At 44.2% G+C, this 15,301-nt stretch overlaps 1 protein-coding gene across 3 annotated transcripts in view; it reads right to left on the bottom strand.

The window, feature by feature from the left end:
• Positions 1–7,808: 7,808 nt before the first annotated feature.
• The window catches only part of UST (uronyl 2-sulfotransferase), a 158,606-nt gene continuing 151,113 nt past the window's right edge, over positions 7,809–15,301 (bottom strand). For 2 of the 3 annotated variants that reach the window (XM_086877630.1, XM_086877631.1), the window contains one exon: positions 10,473–14,089. In XM_086877630.1, coding sequence (XP_086733756.1) covers positions 13,806–14,089 — 284 coding nt within the window. In that variant the 3' untranslated portion in view covers positions 10,473–13,805. Of the gene's footprint in view, positions 7,873–10,472; positions 14,090–15,301 lie in introns of those variants that run through there. The other variant, XM_086877632.1, reaches the window with a different exon arrangement.

Raw genomic sequence — 15,301 nt, 5'->3', positions numbered from 1 at the left:
GAAGTAATTTCTGGGCATGATATGATGCCAGCCTTGAGTCCTGATGCTGAAAATTGTTGTTCTGTAAGTTATTTCTGCAAGTTCCTCCTTTAGCCCGCAGCTGAGGGTGCACGTCCTAATAACTCAGCAGAATAATACATGTGGTAAGATAGTCAGTAATATTCAGCTTTACCCATGCATTCCTTCTCCTCTGTTTTTGTACAGCGTTCCCCTTCTTCTTACAGTTAAGCCTGGACATATTTTTCTATTTTAAATTTTCCAATGATTTGTACAAGAGAGTATTAAATTGCTAAAGGGCATATTAAGTATTACTGCTCTGTTAAACTTGAATGAAGCAATGCAAGTCTGGAACACATTTAATAAATCTGCAGCCCGATAAGGAAACTTTCTTCACCAAATCTGACATTCCTTTGCACTAATCACCTTTGTGAAAGAACTGCCTCTAATTCTTTTATTCTTTCAACTTTCTCACCCCAGAACTTCCCCTGCAGGCTTCCCCTTTTCTTGGCACCATACAATTAAAAACCCTTTCCACAGCCTTCAGAGGAAGGTGTGCAGGAGGCGGGCGTTGTAGAGGCTGCAGTTCTGTCCACATGGCCTCACTGGAGCACCCCTTGATTACATTTTTCCAGCTTTTTTTTTAGCTGGAAAACGAGCACATAGCACAGTCAGCTCTGAGGAGAGCTCGTGGTGAGTACGTGGAAGCTGCACCAAGAAAAGACCTACGGCAGTGAAGGCAGGGGGAGGAGACCAAACCAGGCCATCCAAAATTGCCTGGGAAAGCTTGGAGATTTAATACCGAATATTTTTTAACCCATTTTTAAAAAATTGCTCTTTCACTTGAAAAGCTCACAGGTCATCTCCAGGGTGATTGACCTCTTTAATTGGACCCACAGAGGGAGTGGCCATTGGATTAGGCTCCATGAGGAAAGAGCTTGTGAAATGTGAAACCATTACAGCGGTGATATATTGTGACAAATCAGTTTTGATGGATGACAACTCTTCTAGATGGCTTTGCTTTGCATTTCAGTTTCTTCTGGTAGTGTATCCCTTCACTGCATCTGTCCTTCTCACTCGCTGCACCTTCTTGCCTCACAGAGCTGTTCTGGCCTGTCTGATGCATGCTACACTTATGCTTAGTATATTAAATGAATTAGGTCAGGAAGATTGTGAAACCCAATTCAACAGAGATTTCAACCCTTGTGAGAAGCCTGTATAAACTCTCAGACCTGTTGATAGAAGAGCAAAGAGAAAACCTCCAGGTCTCTGTGATGAAAGCTTCAGCTTTCTGATATGATATGATAAATAACCTTGCTATAGTCAACACTTCCTGCCCGTGATAGCCTCTTGCACAGCCCTGGACTCACTCTTGATCCTCACTCGGAGGGAAAGGCTGACAATGGCAGAGCACGTACACAGCTACACTGAACCTGCGGCTGTGCTCCCAGAGCTGCCCCTAACAACTGCTCATCTACTGGGCAGCCTGCCCACCTCTGTGCCACTGTGCCCAGGTACCACCTGGGCACTCAGCCTCATGCCCAGGAGGAGCTGGGGAACAAGAGAGGAGGGTTAACAGGCAGAGGAGATGATGGCGTGTCTGCCAGGTAGCTGGAAGATAGGCCACCACCTTTTATTCAGGAGAGAAGGACAGGTGGTGAAGGCAAAATAGTAGCTACAGGATTGATGGTTGAGTCCTGGAGCCTAGTGAGAGGAAATTGTGTGTCCTTCTCCTTTAAAGTGAATGTACAGTAAAGGGTACCCATGCTGTGTGCCAGACTGGCAGGACAGAAAAGGAAAGCTGGTCCGTGTGAAGAGGGCAAGTACTGTATTGACAGCGGGAGCACAAGGCTCCTCATACTTTTCTGATGACACATTTCAACCCAGATCAAGCTCTTTAGGAGTGAGCTGCCTCATGTGTCACAACCCTCAAATCCTTGGCCTCTGCGCTGAGACTACCAACGAGAATGCCAGCTATGATGGTGGGTTTATTTTCACTGGACTGAATGGACTTCCCTCTCATTCCACAGAGAGCACGAGACAGCTGTAAGTTAGCAACAGCTTTTCCTTGGAGAGGGGCCCGAGGCATAAGATTTAAACCACCTAATCTCTCTCTGTGCCCATGTCCCAGAATCTCTGTTCTGTCCGGATGAAAACAGCGAACAGGGAACCACAGGCGAGTTTACCTAATGAAAACTGCACATATCCCTCGAGGCGCTGCAGGAGGAGATGTAATGGGAAAAGGAGAAAATACGGGGGAAGGCCCCTGCCTCAAGAGAAGGAAGAGATTCAAGTTCCCACTCCTGAAGTGAACAGTGGGCATGTCATGCGCTTCTAAATGTGCCCAGCAAAGGTGGGTTGATGATAGTGAATGATCTCTCAAGAGAGCGGTAAAGGTTTAGGCTATTCATCTTTTCTGGGCTTTGATGTCACCAGAAGAAAGCTACCATCTGTGTGCAGGTTTAATTTGTTCTTCCTGCTGCCAAAAGTCAATGGGAATATGGTTTTGCAGGTCTGATGTTTGTTTATAAAAGGTTGTTACAAGCCCAGCTTGAAAACGGCTTTTCACAGCCTCGGTTTCTTTGGTTGCCTTTTGAAAGCAAGCTGTATATTATCATTTCAGAACTCCGCAATACGCTTCCTCCCTCTTCCTCTCTCCCTCCTGCGCCCCTGGCCTTTGCCCAGATCTCGAGACGCGGCCACCCCCTGGCTTTCATCTCCTAATACCCCGCTACATCTCACACCACCTCCCGCCCGGAGTCTCTCGCCTTCCCGGCCGCCCGAGCGCTCGCTGCCAGCCAGAACCATGCTCGGGCAGCCCGGCTCCGTGCCGGCTCTCTCGGCAGCTCCTGCCTGCCCCTTCCTGCCCCTCTACCTGCTCCCGCTGCCCGGGGCGCTGCTCGGGAGCCGCTCCCGGCGCTGCTGCGGCTGCCCGGGCCGGGATGGCCGCGGCCGCGGCTCCCTCTAGTGCCCGCCCGGCCCCGGGCAGCTCCGAGCCCGCAGCCCGCTCCTCTTGGGGCACCGCGGCTCTGCCCGGCTGGGGACATCGGCTCCCTCCTCCGAGGCAGGAATTCCGGGCAAAGAACGGAGTCCACCCCAAAAGCGCTGGGGGAAAAGGCAGACCTTCAACTCTCGTAAGGAGAGTAATTTGTTCGTCTTCCCCTGCTTCTCATTATAAAAGCTGTTTTTCCCAAAACAGGATGTTGGGCCAGGGGAGGTAATATAAACAGATGCATTCTTTGAAAGCTTGCGGTGCATTTTTGCGGAGCGCAGGCTCTGCATTGGAAATGCAGAGACCCACGAGGTATGGGAACGAGGGACCACAGCAGCAGGAGAAAAAATCCTGCCTCTGACAAAAGTGAGCCAGCCCAGAGTCCCCCTTGACTTCAGTACTTTCTGTTGAGCAGAGGGTACAAAACTGAGATTGAGAGGTTTGAAGAAAACCTTTAAACAAAGCTGATATCGGTAGTTCACTAGAAGCAAACTCGAAACAGTATTATAGGCAGTCTTGCTTCCTTTTAAAAATGTACAGCATTATTTAATTTACACCAGCACTGACCTTTGATGATCAGAACAAAAAAAGGCCAAACAAATTCCATCTCTGCTCACTTCCCCTCAGACTGCCTCCAGCAGCTATAAGCCAGTGCCTGCCAGGGTTATTAAGCAGTATCACCTGGATCTGTCACTTCATCTGGCACAGGCTGAATCTTTTCCCCATTGATGTGTGCTCCTGCCTTTCATCAGGTGTGGGCTTTTCACAAAGTGTGCCCTCACCATCAGGGGCAGGGAAAGTGGAGCCAGAGAGGCTGTGACTGGCCTTTTTGCCAGCTCCCTAATGGATATCATGCTGCGTGGAGAATGCCCAATACCAGTACCAGGAGTAGCTTTCCTCAATCCCTGTTGTACAGGGTTCTGCTCCTTACACCCCATCCTGTTCATCACCTGTGTTTTAGTTTCTCTGCTCTGGTCTTTAACATCTCTCAAATCTGGTAGAGGAAAAACCCTTCTCTCTTTTGTTCTAACCCCCTGCAGAGTTCCAGAGGGCCACAGTGTTTTGAAGCTGTGCACGTACCCTTGCTTGTGCTCCTGTACGGTGCGCACACCAAATGCACGCTGACTGTGTCACTGCAGTGCTGTGCTGGGAACTTGCCATTGCTGCATGTGCCAGCCTGGTTTTGCTCCCCTTGGTCGTTTCAGATTGCAATCTCCTTTAGGGTGGCACTTTGAGGCAGGCTCCACCAGCCCTGAACAAACTCACCATTTTGTCTCCAAGCCTGCAGTCCCTACAGCTAATGCAGTGCTTCCCCAAGAATGAGCTACCAAGTGCTGGTGTGAGGTTCTGGGCTTGTCCACACCATTTCTCTGCCAGATCTCCCCTTGAGCAGTGCAAATGGGACTCATGAGTAAGGGAGTAATACCTTTTGACTCACTGGACTTAAGCAAACTACTTTTGGATGGACAGGCTGGAAAAAAAAAAAGGTACTTAGGCTTGGTTTGGCTTAGTAATTTTTTTTGTTTCGTCTAAACTGAAATGACTGGTGTGCACTGGAGAGGAAGGAAGAATGGGAAAGCTGGCTATTGAGCACTGCAGTCTAGGCCTCCTCAGCAATTGGCTCCTGCAGTTTCACCTGCACTCATCCCCTTCCTGCATAAGGCTTACTCTGCATGCAAAGCATTTTTTTTTCCACAACTGAACATCACTGTGAGGTAAACACAACATTATTATCATTACTATTTGTAATTACTATCACAATTTTATCTTAAATATTGCCAGTAAGAGCAGTCTTCAAGGATATGACATATCACTGCTGGCTTCACAGTACATAAGGGCTGGCCAAAACCTGAAGGGCTATTTTGAAGAAGGTGGGGATTACCTGTCCTGTTTCAAATTACTTTTCCTAGCTCACTATCTGATAGGAAAGCAAGGAAGTTTTTCCCATGGATAATTTCCCCAAGGAAGTTCTCTGGGACCTCCTTTTTATTTCTGGAGGAAGGCAAACTAGTGCGCAGTCCCAAAGTGGTTTAGAGAGCTCCCTTCAGCTGTCTTCCAACAGTGCCCATGCTCTTTGCTGAGACTGAAAGAGAAGGAGGGAGTTGCACCTCAGCTGGATTGTGAAGGGTCTGGGGTGCTTTGTGCAGACACTGGTGGGAGGCAGAGGAGCACAACTCTTCCCTGCAGAGATTGTGTGTAAATAAGGCCGAGAGTGCAAGTGCTTGGGTTTGCAGAGTCTGGCTCTGCCGCAGCTATTGTGATCCCTGTTATTCAGGAATTCTACAAAACCGTACCAATTCTCATAAAAGTTTTGCAGAGTAGATAAATACTGCACTCCAGCAGCATTGGCGGTGAGGGGAGCAGGAAAGCTTTAAGCAATTAGGCTGGGCCACACAGAGATTCGGCAGCAGGCCGGGCCGCCAGCTGCGCAGGGCTCCCAAGGCGTCCTCATCTGCCGCCTGCCACAGCACCGGCACGGCCCCCTGGCCTGGGCAGCTCTGCGAGGGGGCCAGGGAGGGGGCACTGCTAAGGGACCACATCCATCTGCTAAGGGAAGAAAGGGTCTGATCTTCCTTTTGTTAGCAAGAGCAGCAGCTTTTGGAAAAGATGCTGACCTGCAGCTAGATGCGTTTTCCCCGGCTTGCCCCAGTAAGCTCTGTATCTAGTTTGCACTTTTCTATTGTGTAGAGAAGTAAGAAGCTCTTAACTTTGGTCAGAGCTGTTATTGACTGAGGTCTTTCCAATGCCTCTGTTCCCTTTCCTGTGGTGAAAACAGAGAAATGGGCTGGGTCTCATCGCACCTTCCTTGCTGGAGCTGTAGTGTTCTACCTACAAGAAACACTTCAGGCTCCTTTGGGTTGACTAGTCCATGTCCATAAGGATTTAGAGTAAGTTTGAGAAGAAGCTGTGGTCCTGGGGCAAAAAGAGGACATTATATTTTCTTCTTGAGAGGCAAAAAGCTTTTTTAACTCAGAAGATATTGTTTTGGAAAATCAGAGCTGACTGCACTAATTCCATCTCCTTTTCCCTGCTTTGGAGTGATAAAGCATGCATGATGCTGCTTGACACTGATATTTGTAAGACAAAGTAGAGGTCAAATTTGCTGAATGTTTTCCAAATTCCAGTGAGGTTTATCACAAAGAGCCCCATGCACAGACCCAAGTGGCGTGACTGACAAGGACTGGATTGTGGAGTCACTAGAAAGCTCAGTTTCCAGGCAGTGCTGATGGGCCAAATCATGTTCTTTGGGGCAAAGCCTGATGGAAAGCTACAACTGTGCAGAGACTCCAAGCTAAGTTTCTGACACAAAATTCCATTGTGAGGAGCAGGGTTTTCATGCTTCAAGGAGCAGGATTGTCCTCTACCAGCACCATCCTGCCTAGGTCTGATGAGAAAGAGCTTGGAACTCAGCCCCTGGGGCAGGGCAGGAGGCTTCTGCTTTCCTTCCCTTGCACCCTGACATCTCCCCTGGATCTTTGCAACACTTACGGAAGAGAAGCACTGCTGGGTTTTCTTTGCCAGCTTTCTGTCCAAAGAAGTGCAGGAAAAAAACTTCCTTTTCCACAGCAAGTGCTGACTGGACTGCAGAAATTTGTCCAAGGGAGATTGGCAGAAGTGCCCAACAGCACACCATGAGTGAGAAGGCAGCTCTGTTTCCCCCACTCCACTCAGACACCAGCCCCCAGGGCTGCCGCTGACACTGTCTCTGCTCACATCAGAGGACTGAAGCTATGGAGGCCTCTTTACACCCCTGTGGGCTTCCCTGCCAGTGCATTTCAGCCTCGCAGCCCAAAGCCAGAGGAGATGCATTTGGGGTTGCTAAGTCTCATTTCAACAGACAGGCCCGCCCTAACACTCAGAACAGAAACTAGATCTGGAGCAGGAATGAAGTTGACACCTGCAAGCTAGGCTCAAAATCAAGAGCCTTCCCCCACTATTAAAGTTCAGAGCAAGGCTCCACAGCTCATGCATCTCCATGGATACTTGGAACAGAGGCTTATGTCCACATTTGCACAATCTTCCTTAAGATGCTCCCCAGAAGATACAGGCAAAAACTTTAATGATGTGTGCTGTGCAAGTGAGGCAAGGACAGGGAAGAGATGAAAGCACCAGATCGCTCAGGTGAGAGGCATATGCCCCTGCCCGATAAGTAGAAGGTATCAGAAGTTCAGGTTTATGAGTACATCATACAAAACTGACTGCTTGGTGAGCTGTCTGAGAACTCTTTTCACTCCATGCTGGTTGCTGAACAGTGAGGCATCGCTTCTTTTTCTGGGATTTTAAGCACTGTGGAAAACCAAATGAAAACACAACTTAGACCACATGTATCAACTCAGGTCTGATGACATTTCAGGTATGCTATAAGTGCCATATGTTGCAGGAGAAAATGTGACCATATTCTCGTGAACGGCTAAATTTACAAGACGTGACTTTGGCCACCCATCTATCTGCTTATCTCCTAGTAACTGCTATAGGAACACTGCTCCCAAACACAAAGCTGTCTCACAACCGAACCATTTCTGCAGGTGTTGAGTATGCAACTAAACAGATGAAACTTGGAATGAATCTTTGTCCCAAAAGGAAATAAATGGTCTGCTGAAGGGCTAAAACATTATTCATATTTAGGCAGTAACTGAAAGGTTTTCCCAGTTTTAAGGAAAAGACTCCAAGTAACTAAAATTTTCCATAGTAGTTGTTTTGCCTTCTAAAATCTAGGGCAGATCTTACAGCAGAAAAGAAAGTTCAAGGATTAAGACACTCAGCTAAATTATCATCAGTTCTTTTTCAGAACCTTTCTGTGTGACATTTGGAATATCACTTACCCTCCTGCTGTATCCATTCCCAATGTATGAAATGGGGATAACAGCACTTCTTTACCTCCACTGTGGATCAAAAGGATAAGCATATTAATCATTTTCCAAGATGCTTAGACAACATGGTTAGTGAAGAAATACCCGACGCAGACTGACCTTGGGAAATAAAGCAAATAAAGCCAAACACAAACAAATGGAGAAAGTAAGAATGGAAAAGGCTCACAGCTCTTCTGTGAAGCACAGGTGTCTCACTGCTGTTCCTTCTGGCATGTTTATCCAGCATGATCTCGAGAATCTTGTCTTCTTTGAGGAGTCAGAGACTAACAACTGCAGCTGATTTCCTCTCCCTGAGCTTCCCATCACACAAACTAGATAGGAATCTTCAAGAAGAGAAATCTCTGTGGGCTGTGGGACACCACAGCCTGGACTGTCATTCTTGTGTCTGGTACAAAAGGTAGCCACCTCTGTTTCTTTCCTGCCCATAACCTGGAGATGATCATGAGCTCAACAATGTGACATGCAATTGGCTTTTGCTACCTGACAATTGCTTACCTGACAATTTGCTTGAGGTTATCCAAAGTATCCTGTAGTAAACTGGAGAACTGCAGGAATACTTTCCCCTTGTGGCACAGTAACTAAATATTACTCTGCCTGTTAGCAGCAACACTGTGCCAAGGATTTTCTTCACTCTGCTTGTCACTTGCACTTGGAAAGGTTTGCTGGAGGATCAAATCCATGTCTCTGATGAGCTCCTGCACATCAGATACAGAAATGGGCTGTGTGCTTATGCTTTGCCAAGTTTGTCAGGTGAAGTGGCAATTTGAAAGCACAGGGAAAAAGTAAAAAATCCAGTACTGTCCTACTAACAGTACAAATCACAAATATGAAGCAGCATTTGATTTTGAAGCAGAGTCTCAAGTTTTCTAGACAAGACAAAGCCATAGAGTGAGCAGCCTGTGTGCCACTGCTGCCGGCTGCTCTACATCATCCTTGCATTTACACCAATAATCTTAACTCTGAACAGCATCACCTCCATGTATTCCTGCTAATCTCTACTTTTCACAGCACCAACTGCCCTGCAGTATAGCTGAATTCTTCAGCTTTTGGTTTTTTTTTGCCCATTGCATCCAAAGAAGGGAACAGAGAGATGACAAAGTGTGCATAAAGTACACCCCAATGCACCTGACTGACAGCAGTATAACTTACCCTTCCAGCCACAATTAGTTAAATACAAAACCAACACATTCCTCCTTTACACACTCAGAAAAGGAAATCCACATGTTTATACTCAAAATCCACATTTAAATAAACCACTGGTGAAATCTTGCCATCCTACAGTGTCTGCAAGGCCAAATTTGTATTTGCAGATAACTTGCCCCTTCCCCCATCCCACTGCCCCCACAACAACCTTTCTGCAGGCTCTTCCAAGATGACAGGGTCAGCCATCGGTGCTGAGACACAACCATTTCAGTGTGCTGGTGCTCTCATCACACACACACCGATTTTCTGAAGCTTACAACTGAGATTCAATGTTCACTGCACGCTGCAGCTTGGCATACAACGCCATTTCCAGACAAACCAAAGAAAACTTACGTCTGTTTCTCAGCTGTGAGACATCAGGAATTGATTTATGCTGGTTGCAATTTAACTTTCAACCTTCAAACTGAGATCCCTTCCCATCCACTTTAAATATTCTGCAGTGAAATTGTTTGATGCTGCAGTGGCCATTTCTCATGGAGCTGCCTTCCAGCACCTTCCTGCCATTCCTGTGGGTACTTAAGCAGAGCCTAACTTTGCAAACCCTTCCTTGGCACAGACCCTGCAAAAGTGATTCCGGTGATTCCACTGCCAGTAGACAGGCACTTCCAAGGCTTGGTAACACCCTTGTTTTTCCCATGGAATCTGTGTGTGGAGGTCTGTACGTAGCAACACTCAGTTCTTTGCTCTGGTCTTGGCTCACGCAAGCAGACTGATCAACAGTGTTTTATGTGTTAGTTGAACTCCTTGCAAAAAAGGCCGAGTCCTTAAAAATAAAACAGAAGGAATGCTGTGGTGCTGTATTATAATATTTTAGCTCTCAAAAATGTTGCTGTGTTGTTTTAGGCTAATGTTCTAACATCACAGATGTTTCCTTTCTTAAAATGGAGGGAAAGATCAGAGCACCATTACTCTTAGCTGGGAATTACAGGTCTTTATTTTTTAAAAGAGTGTAGAATTTTATTCTTTGGCAGACAATGTTTTTTCATTTGATAAGAGGATAAAAGTTGGCATGCAGTGTGGTTTCCTTTGCTAGTCAAAAAATGTACCTGTACATTCAATTTTATTGTATAAAATAATGAAAGGAGGAAAAATTCCATGGCTTGAATTCACAGATGTGGTCTCCCACATTTAAAATTTGTGGGTTTGCTCGTGTGTTTATGATACAATATGCCATTCTACATCCTAACACTCAAATGATTCATCAAAGATCCAGTGATAAAAGAATTGCAAAGAAACTGGAATGCTTTAAATACATCATCAGGTTAATGTACTTTCAGTTCTGCCAAGCTACTTCTCTACATATAAGCAGAGAACATTTGAGATACTTGGACTTAGCCTTGCATCACCAACAAAATTCATGTGGAAGAGAAGTAAATTGAACAGAAACAAAAAAATGGCACAATTTGTCATTGTCACTTGAAACTTAAGACTAAAATTTATTTTTTTTTCCAGAATGCTGCATTTTAACAACAGTTGATTCTCTCATTAGTGTGAAAGCACTGTGATACTTCACTTACATTGTAACACCACTGTGACTACTGAAACTTTTATGTCAGGCCATCAAACACCATATCTAGTAAAAATGAGGTGTATGGAGACTAAGTTGTTTCTCTCCTGGATAAAACTTCTACTTAGCAGCCACGGAACACTGGACAACGTACTTTAACGTACTGACCACACATCTCAGGGGAGTGAAACAATTCAGCTCACACCTCATTGGGAGATGGAATAACCCAGGAGCAACCTGCTCCAGCCTCACTGCTCAAATATGACTTTCAGAGAATGCCCTATGCCTTATCCAACCCTGTACTGTTGGCAGCAACTCCCACGTCCTACCCACAGCCGCTGTACCCAGGCAGGAACACTAGTGTAAGCAAGAGGACTATGGCGCCAGGAAGAAATGTGCAAGTTTTATTTTTAAACATTGTTGGATTGAAAAAAGAATCATATGGCTTATTGATATTTCAGGAGATAGTAGTGAATAAGTTAAAGAAGATTTCATTCCAAAACATACGTTGCTTCATTCATAGCTGAGCTAATGTAGACATGTATTTTCTTATTTTTTTAAGTGTTGAACAGCCACCTTTTCCCCCCACCAAAGATCTCCAAGGATATGCATTGGCACTTTCTACAAAGCTGTTGTGGACTAAAGGCTTACAAACAGTGATTTTTTTTGAATAAGAAATATTCATCAGACCCAAATATAATTATTTAAATTAACTTCTTCCTGAGCAACTTAGAATTTGGAATGTGCTGAAAAGTTTCAATAAATAAGTCAAAGATTTACCAGCTTATAACGTACCTTTTAGAAGTTAAGCAAAATATATTTAATGACAGAGAAATAGGCCATAGGACCAGGAATATTAGATGCTATGTGCCAGATAAATTTAAGAATTACCATTTGAGGAGGAGAGGCCAGGTTGATTGCTACAAAAACAGAACAATATTAAAACCTAGCGAGTAAATCACTAAGCAGCTTCTGTATTTAGATTATAAGTAGTGATGGCTGAAGATACCATTAAATAAACAGATAGAAACAGATTTTACTGTAAGCATCAGTGAACTCTCAGAAAGGCTGAATGTGTTAAGTGACTATATTCTGTTAAAACATTGGCAGAAAAAGGATTCAAACAGAATTTCAGAAACATGAGAATACTAGTTCATTCCAAAATATAACAACTCCACAGTGTGTAAACTAATCATTACTCTTTCAATGTAATTTCATAGAAACCACTTAAAATATACAATGCAGCAGATTCATATTTTAGCTAATATGTTAGTTACTATCTGTGCCATTTTCAGCTTTCTTTAATGTGTTCCCCCACAGTAGTGCATTGCTACCACCAACCTGGGATGTTAATAGTGAGAACAGAATCTTCCTAGTATTTTCTGTAAGTTAGCATCTTGTCTTAACTCTCTTTTATTTTCATTCTCTGTATATAGGTAGAGACTGAGCGGTGAAGAAGATCTACCATAATTTCTACTGGCTCTCAGCAGGCTCATGGAAGAGAAAACCCCTTGGAAAGCCCATTTGAGCTGATCCTGACTTGATATGCTTCATCTGTCACAAAATAACTTTTGCTTGATATAGCAAACCTAAGTATGACCTTGCAGATGGCAGCTGTGGAATAGGAACCAAAAATTTTCTGGGAGATACTTGAGAAAGGATGCGAGATAGACAGAGGAGGATTGTCCTCATCCTGGCAAACAGCTGCAGCATCTTGTACCTGCTTCTTTCCTGAGCTCTAGGGACAGGAAGTTATTGCTCTTATTCTCTATTAGTCCAGCTTTCTCTGGCAACAATGGTGCATAGGAGGTCAAGGCCTCATCAAGACCCCAAACTCGCCCCTATTCTGTGTAGCTGAAGGCCAAAGAGCTCTGCCCAGGGCTGCCTGTGGGTCTGTCACTTCTGCACCACCCAGGCTGGCAGGCTGCCCAACAGCCAGCACACCCACACATCACAGGGAATCCACTCCAGGGACACCTGCCTCAGTGACAACAGCATGTCACATATTGGTGCTACCTCTCTTTCCCCTCCCAGCTTTCACCGGTCCCTTTCCTAGTGTTGGCAGACAATACCTGTAGTGATTAACAAGGGCAACTTCCACAGTGACTCTCTTAATAACCTGTCACTGAATCAGCTTTGGTTTCAGAGAGTGCATCTTATAGTATTTTTTGATGTATAGTATATATATATATATAGTATTTTTGGTAGTATTGTTTGATGATTCTGAAATGCTTCAACTAGAGAAGCTGTGTATGTTCATACTGTTAATTTTCCTTCTAGCTACACTAAAAGCAGGAGTCTGGTGTTTGTGCTGGTGAGGAAAATGTCAAGATTCAGATGTGAACAGTTCTGCAGTTGCAGAAATACAGGTTGTGCTCAATAAGAGTTCCAGATCACCTGAGCTTTTTAATGAGTAGTTTTTTGGTATCTCCTTGAATTTGTGACCCAAAAGAATAATAAAAATCTAAAAATACCATTCTTGAACATAAACCCCATATGTTACACGTTTTCCTTAAGAGTCCAATAGAAACACAGTCAACTACTGAAATAAAGCTCTGCCTGGCACTTTTAATTTGTTGTTGTCATTCACTGACCTGGTAACTTTTCCCACTCTATGAACCAGAAATATCTGGTTCCTGTAAGTTGCATTACAGTCACTAGTACTGATTTGGCAGAACAGCAGCCTTGCTCCTCCGGCACAGGTAATTCAAGGAGCTGTTACCTAGCCTCTTTCTGAGCCTGTTATCCTTGGATCTGAAGAAAAAGTAATGGCTCTGACCATACCACTGGGACACCAGTGTGCTTTGGTACGCTTCCCAAATGGCTCACTGCCTGCAGTTCACCTGCTGGAAGTTCATGCCACAGTGTCGTGCCATGAAGATTTGTTGCTGGTCAAAGAGAGAGATGAGAATCTGTAAGATTTACTTTTCAATTTTGCAATTCACAAAGGACTACTGTGTACTCCAAAAGTTATTTTGTGACAGATAGTAGGTACTTCTCTCTTGAACTATGCCATAGCAAGGATGCTACAGAGCCAGCACTGTATAATGAATCAAACCTGCAAAATCAGGTACCTCCCAATGGCTCCAGCATGTGGGAATGGTCTCCTCTGTTCCATTTCAAATCCGCTGCGCATTAACTCAGTTCCTTAAGGAATTACTTTTAATAATAATTAAAAAAAATCTTATGAAAGCTGGAGGGGCCACCAGAAGAGAAAGGACAGCTCTTCCATCCATCACCTTTTATAGATATCCTCTAGCCACTTTTCATCATCTTCTTCCTCATCATTTATTGGTTCCTCTGTTTCCAGGGGAGAAGGAATGAAGAACTCAGGTCTGGGACTTGGTTTCCTGATATGAGACTTCAGTCCAAACTTGCGCTTTAGCAGGTGGAATTGTTCTTTGACATAGTAATAAAACTCATATTCATATCTCATGCGTTGGTAGAGGATCTGTATTGCTTCTGGAGAGGGGACGGTCTTTTTCACTGTCACAGTCAGATTGCCAAGTTTCCTATGTTCTGTAAAGAAAGAACAACAAGCAACATGGTAGGTGCTGATTAGTGAAACCGGTCGTAAACTTCTTAATTTAAACATTGAGGCATGGCCCTACTACATTACTGATACAAATGAGTTCAAGCTGTCTCTAACAGTGGATTTACTTTTAACAAGATACGAAAAAATACAGATGTTTGAAGTCAGACTTGCATGCTTAAATATGGCTAATTCATACATGTCTTGTCTGCAGTCACCAAAGATCTTAATTGTCAATGGTTATCTGAAATTGCAAACCACGTTGTATGAACTATGAGCATAGCTACACGTAGAGAAACCCACAATCTTGCCTAGCTTTGGAAATTTGATGTCAGGCATGCCACCAAACTTAACTAATCAATTGTTTCCTATGTGGCATGTGGTGACCTGTCTCAGTTGTGCCTTATTTTAATTCAAATCTAAACATACTTGTCAACTTGAATCCATCTTAGGGTAGCACTGAAGGATTGCTGGCATCAGCACATGACACCTTAGGATCAACTGTGCCTGTTAACTTTCTCATCCAGTTACACCTGTTAATGGAACATCTCATCTTCTTGTCATGCCCTGGAAGATTTCATTACATTTTTGCTCACCTGACAACTCTTGCTTTGGTAAACTGAAATACAAACATTTTACTGTTGATAAGGATTTAGGCTGCCAGAGCATCCTAAGTATACAACATGGGAACCTTATTTTTATTGTAACAGCAGTTCTTCAAGTCAGAAGTGTTCAAAAGGGTCAGGCCATGAAGGATGGCAAAGAAAAAGCTTACATGGAGGAAGCAGACAACAAAGAACATTTCATGTTTCCAGCTGGGTTCCAGTGGCAGCAACCACCCTCACTTTCAGAGGGAGTCCCTGAATCAAAATGTGATTTTTCCATGGGTAGAGTTTTGTTCATGTAAGCAGAACAAATGGAGGTCTTTTGAAATACCTGTCAGCAAAACTTAACATAGGCTTAATATCTTTACAGAGAAACAGAATTTCACAGTTGCTTACACATAAAACTAAGGGTTCCTATCCTTCCTACCCTACCAGCAACATTGGTTCCTAGCAGCAAAACTAAGTTATTTTGGGATCCCACAAGCTATATGTTTATCCAAGTGAAATAATCAAGAAAAGCTTTTTAGGGAAGAGAGGAACTTTAAACAAAGACAAACCCTTTTATCCCAAGAAGTAATAAAATATGAGTAAGTC

This window comes from Cyanistes caeruleus, chromosome 2 (assembly GCF_971803275.1).
Source record: "Cyanistes caeruleus chromosome 2, bCyaCae1.hap1.1, whole genome shotgun sequence".
Lineage (NCBI taxonomy): Eukaryota > Metazoa > Chordata > Aves > Passeriformes > Paridae > Cyanistes > Cyanistes caeruleus.
The sequence above is the reverse complement of the archived record's forward strand: the minus strand, read 5'-3'. Positions and strand labels throughout refer to the sequence as shown.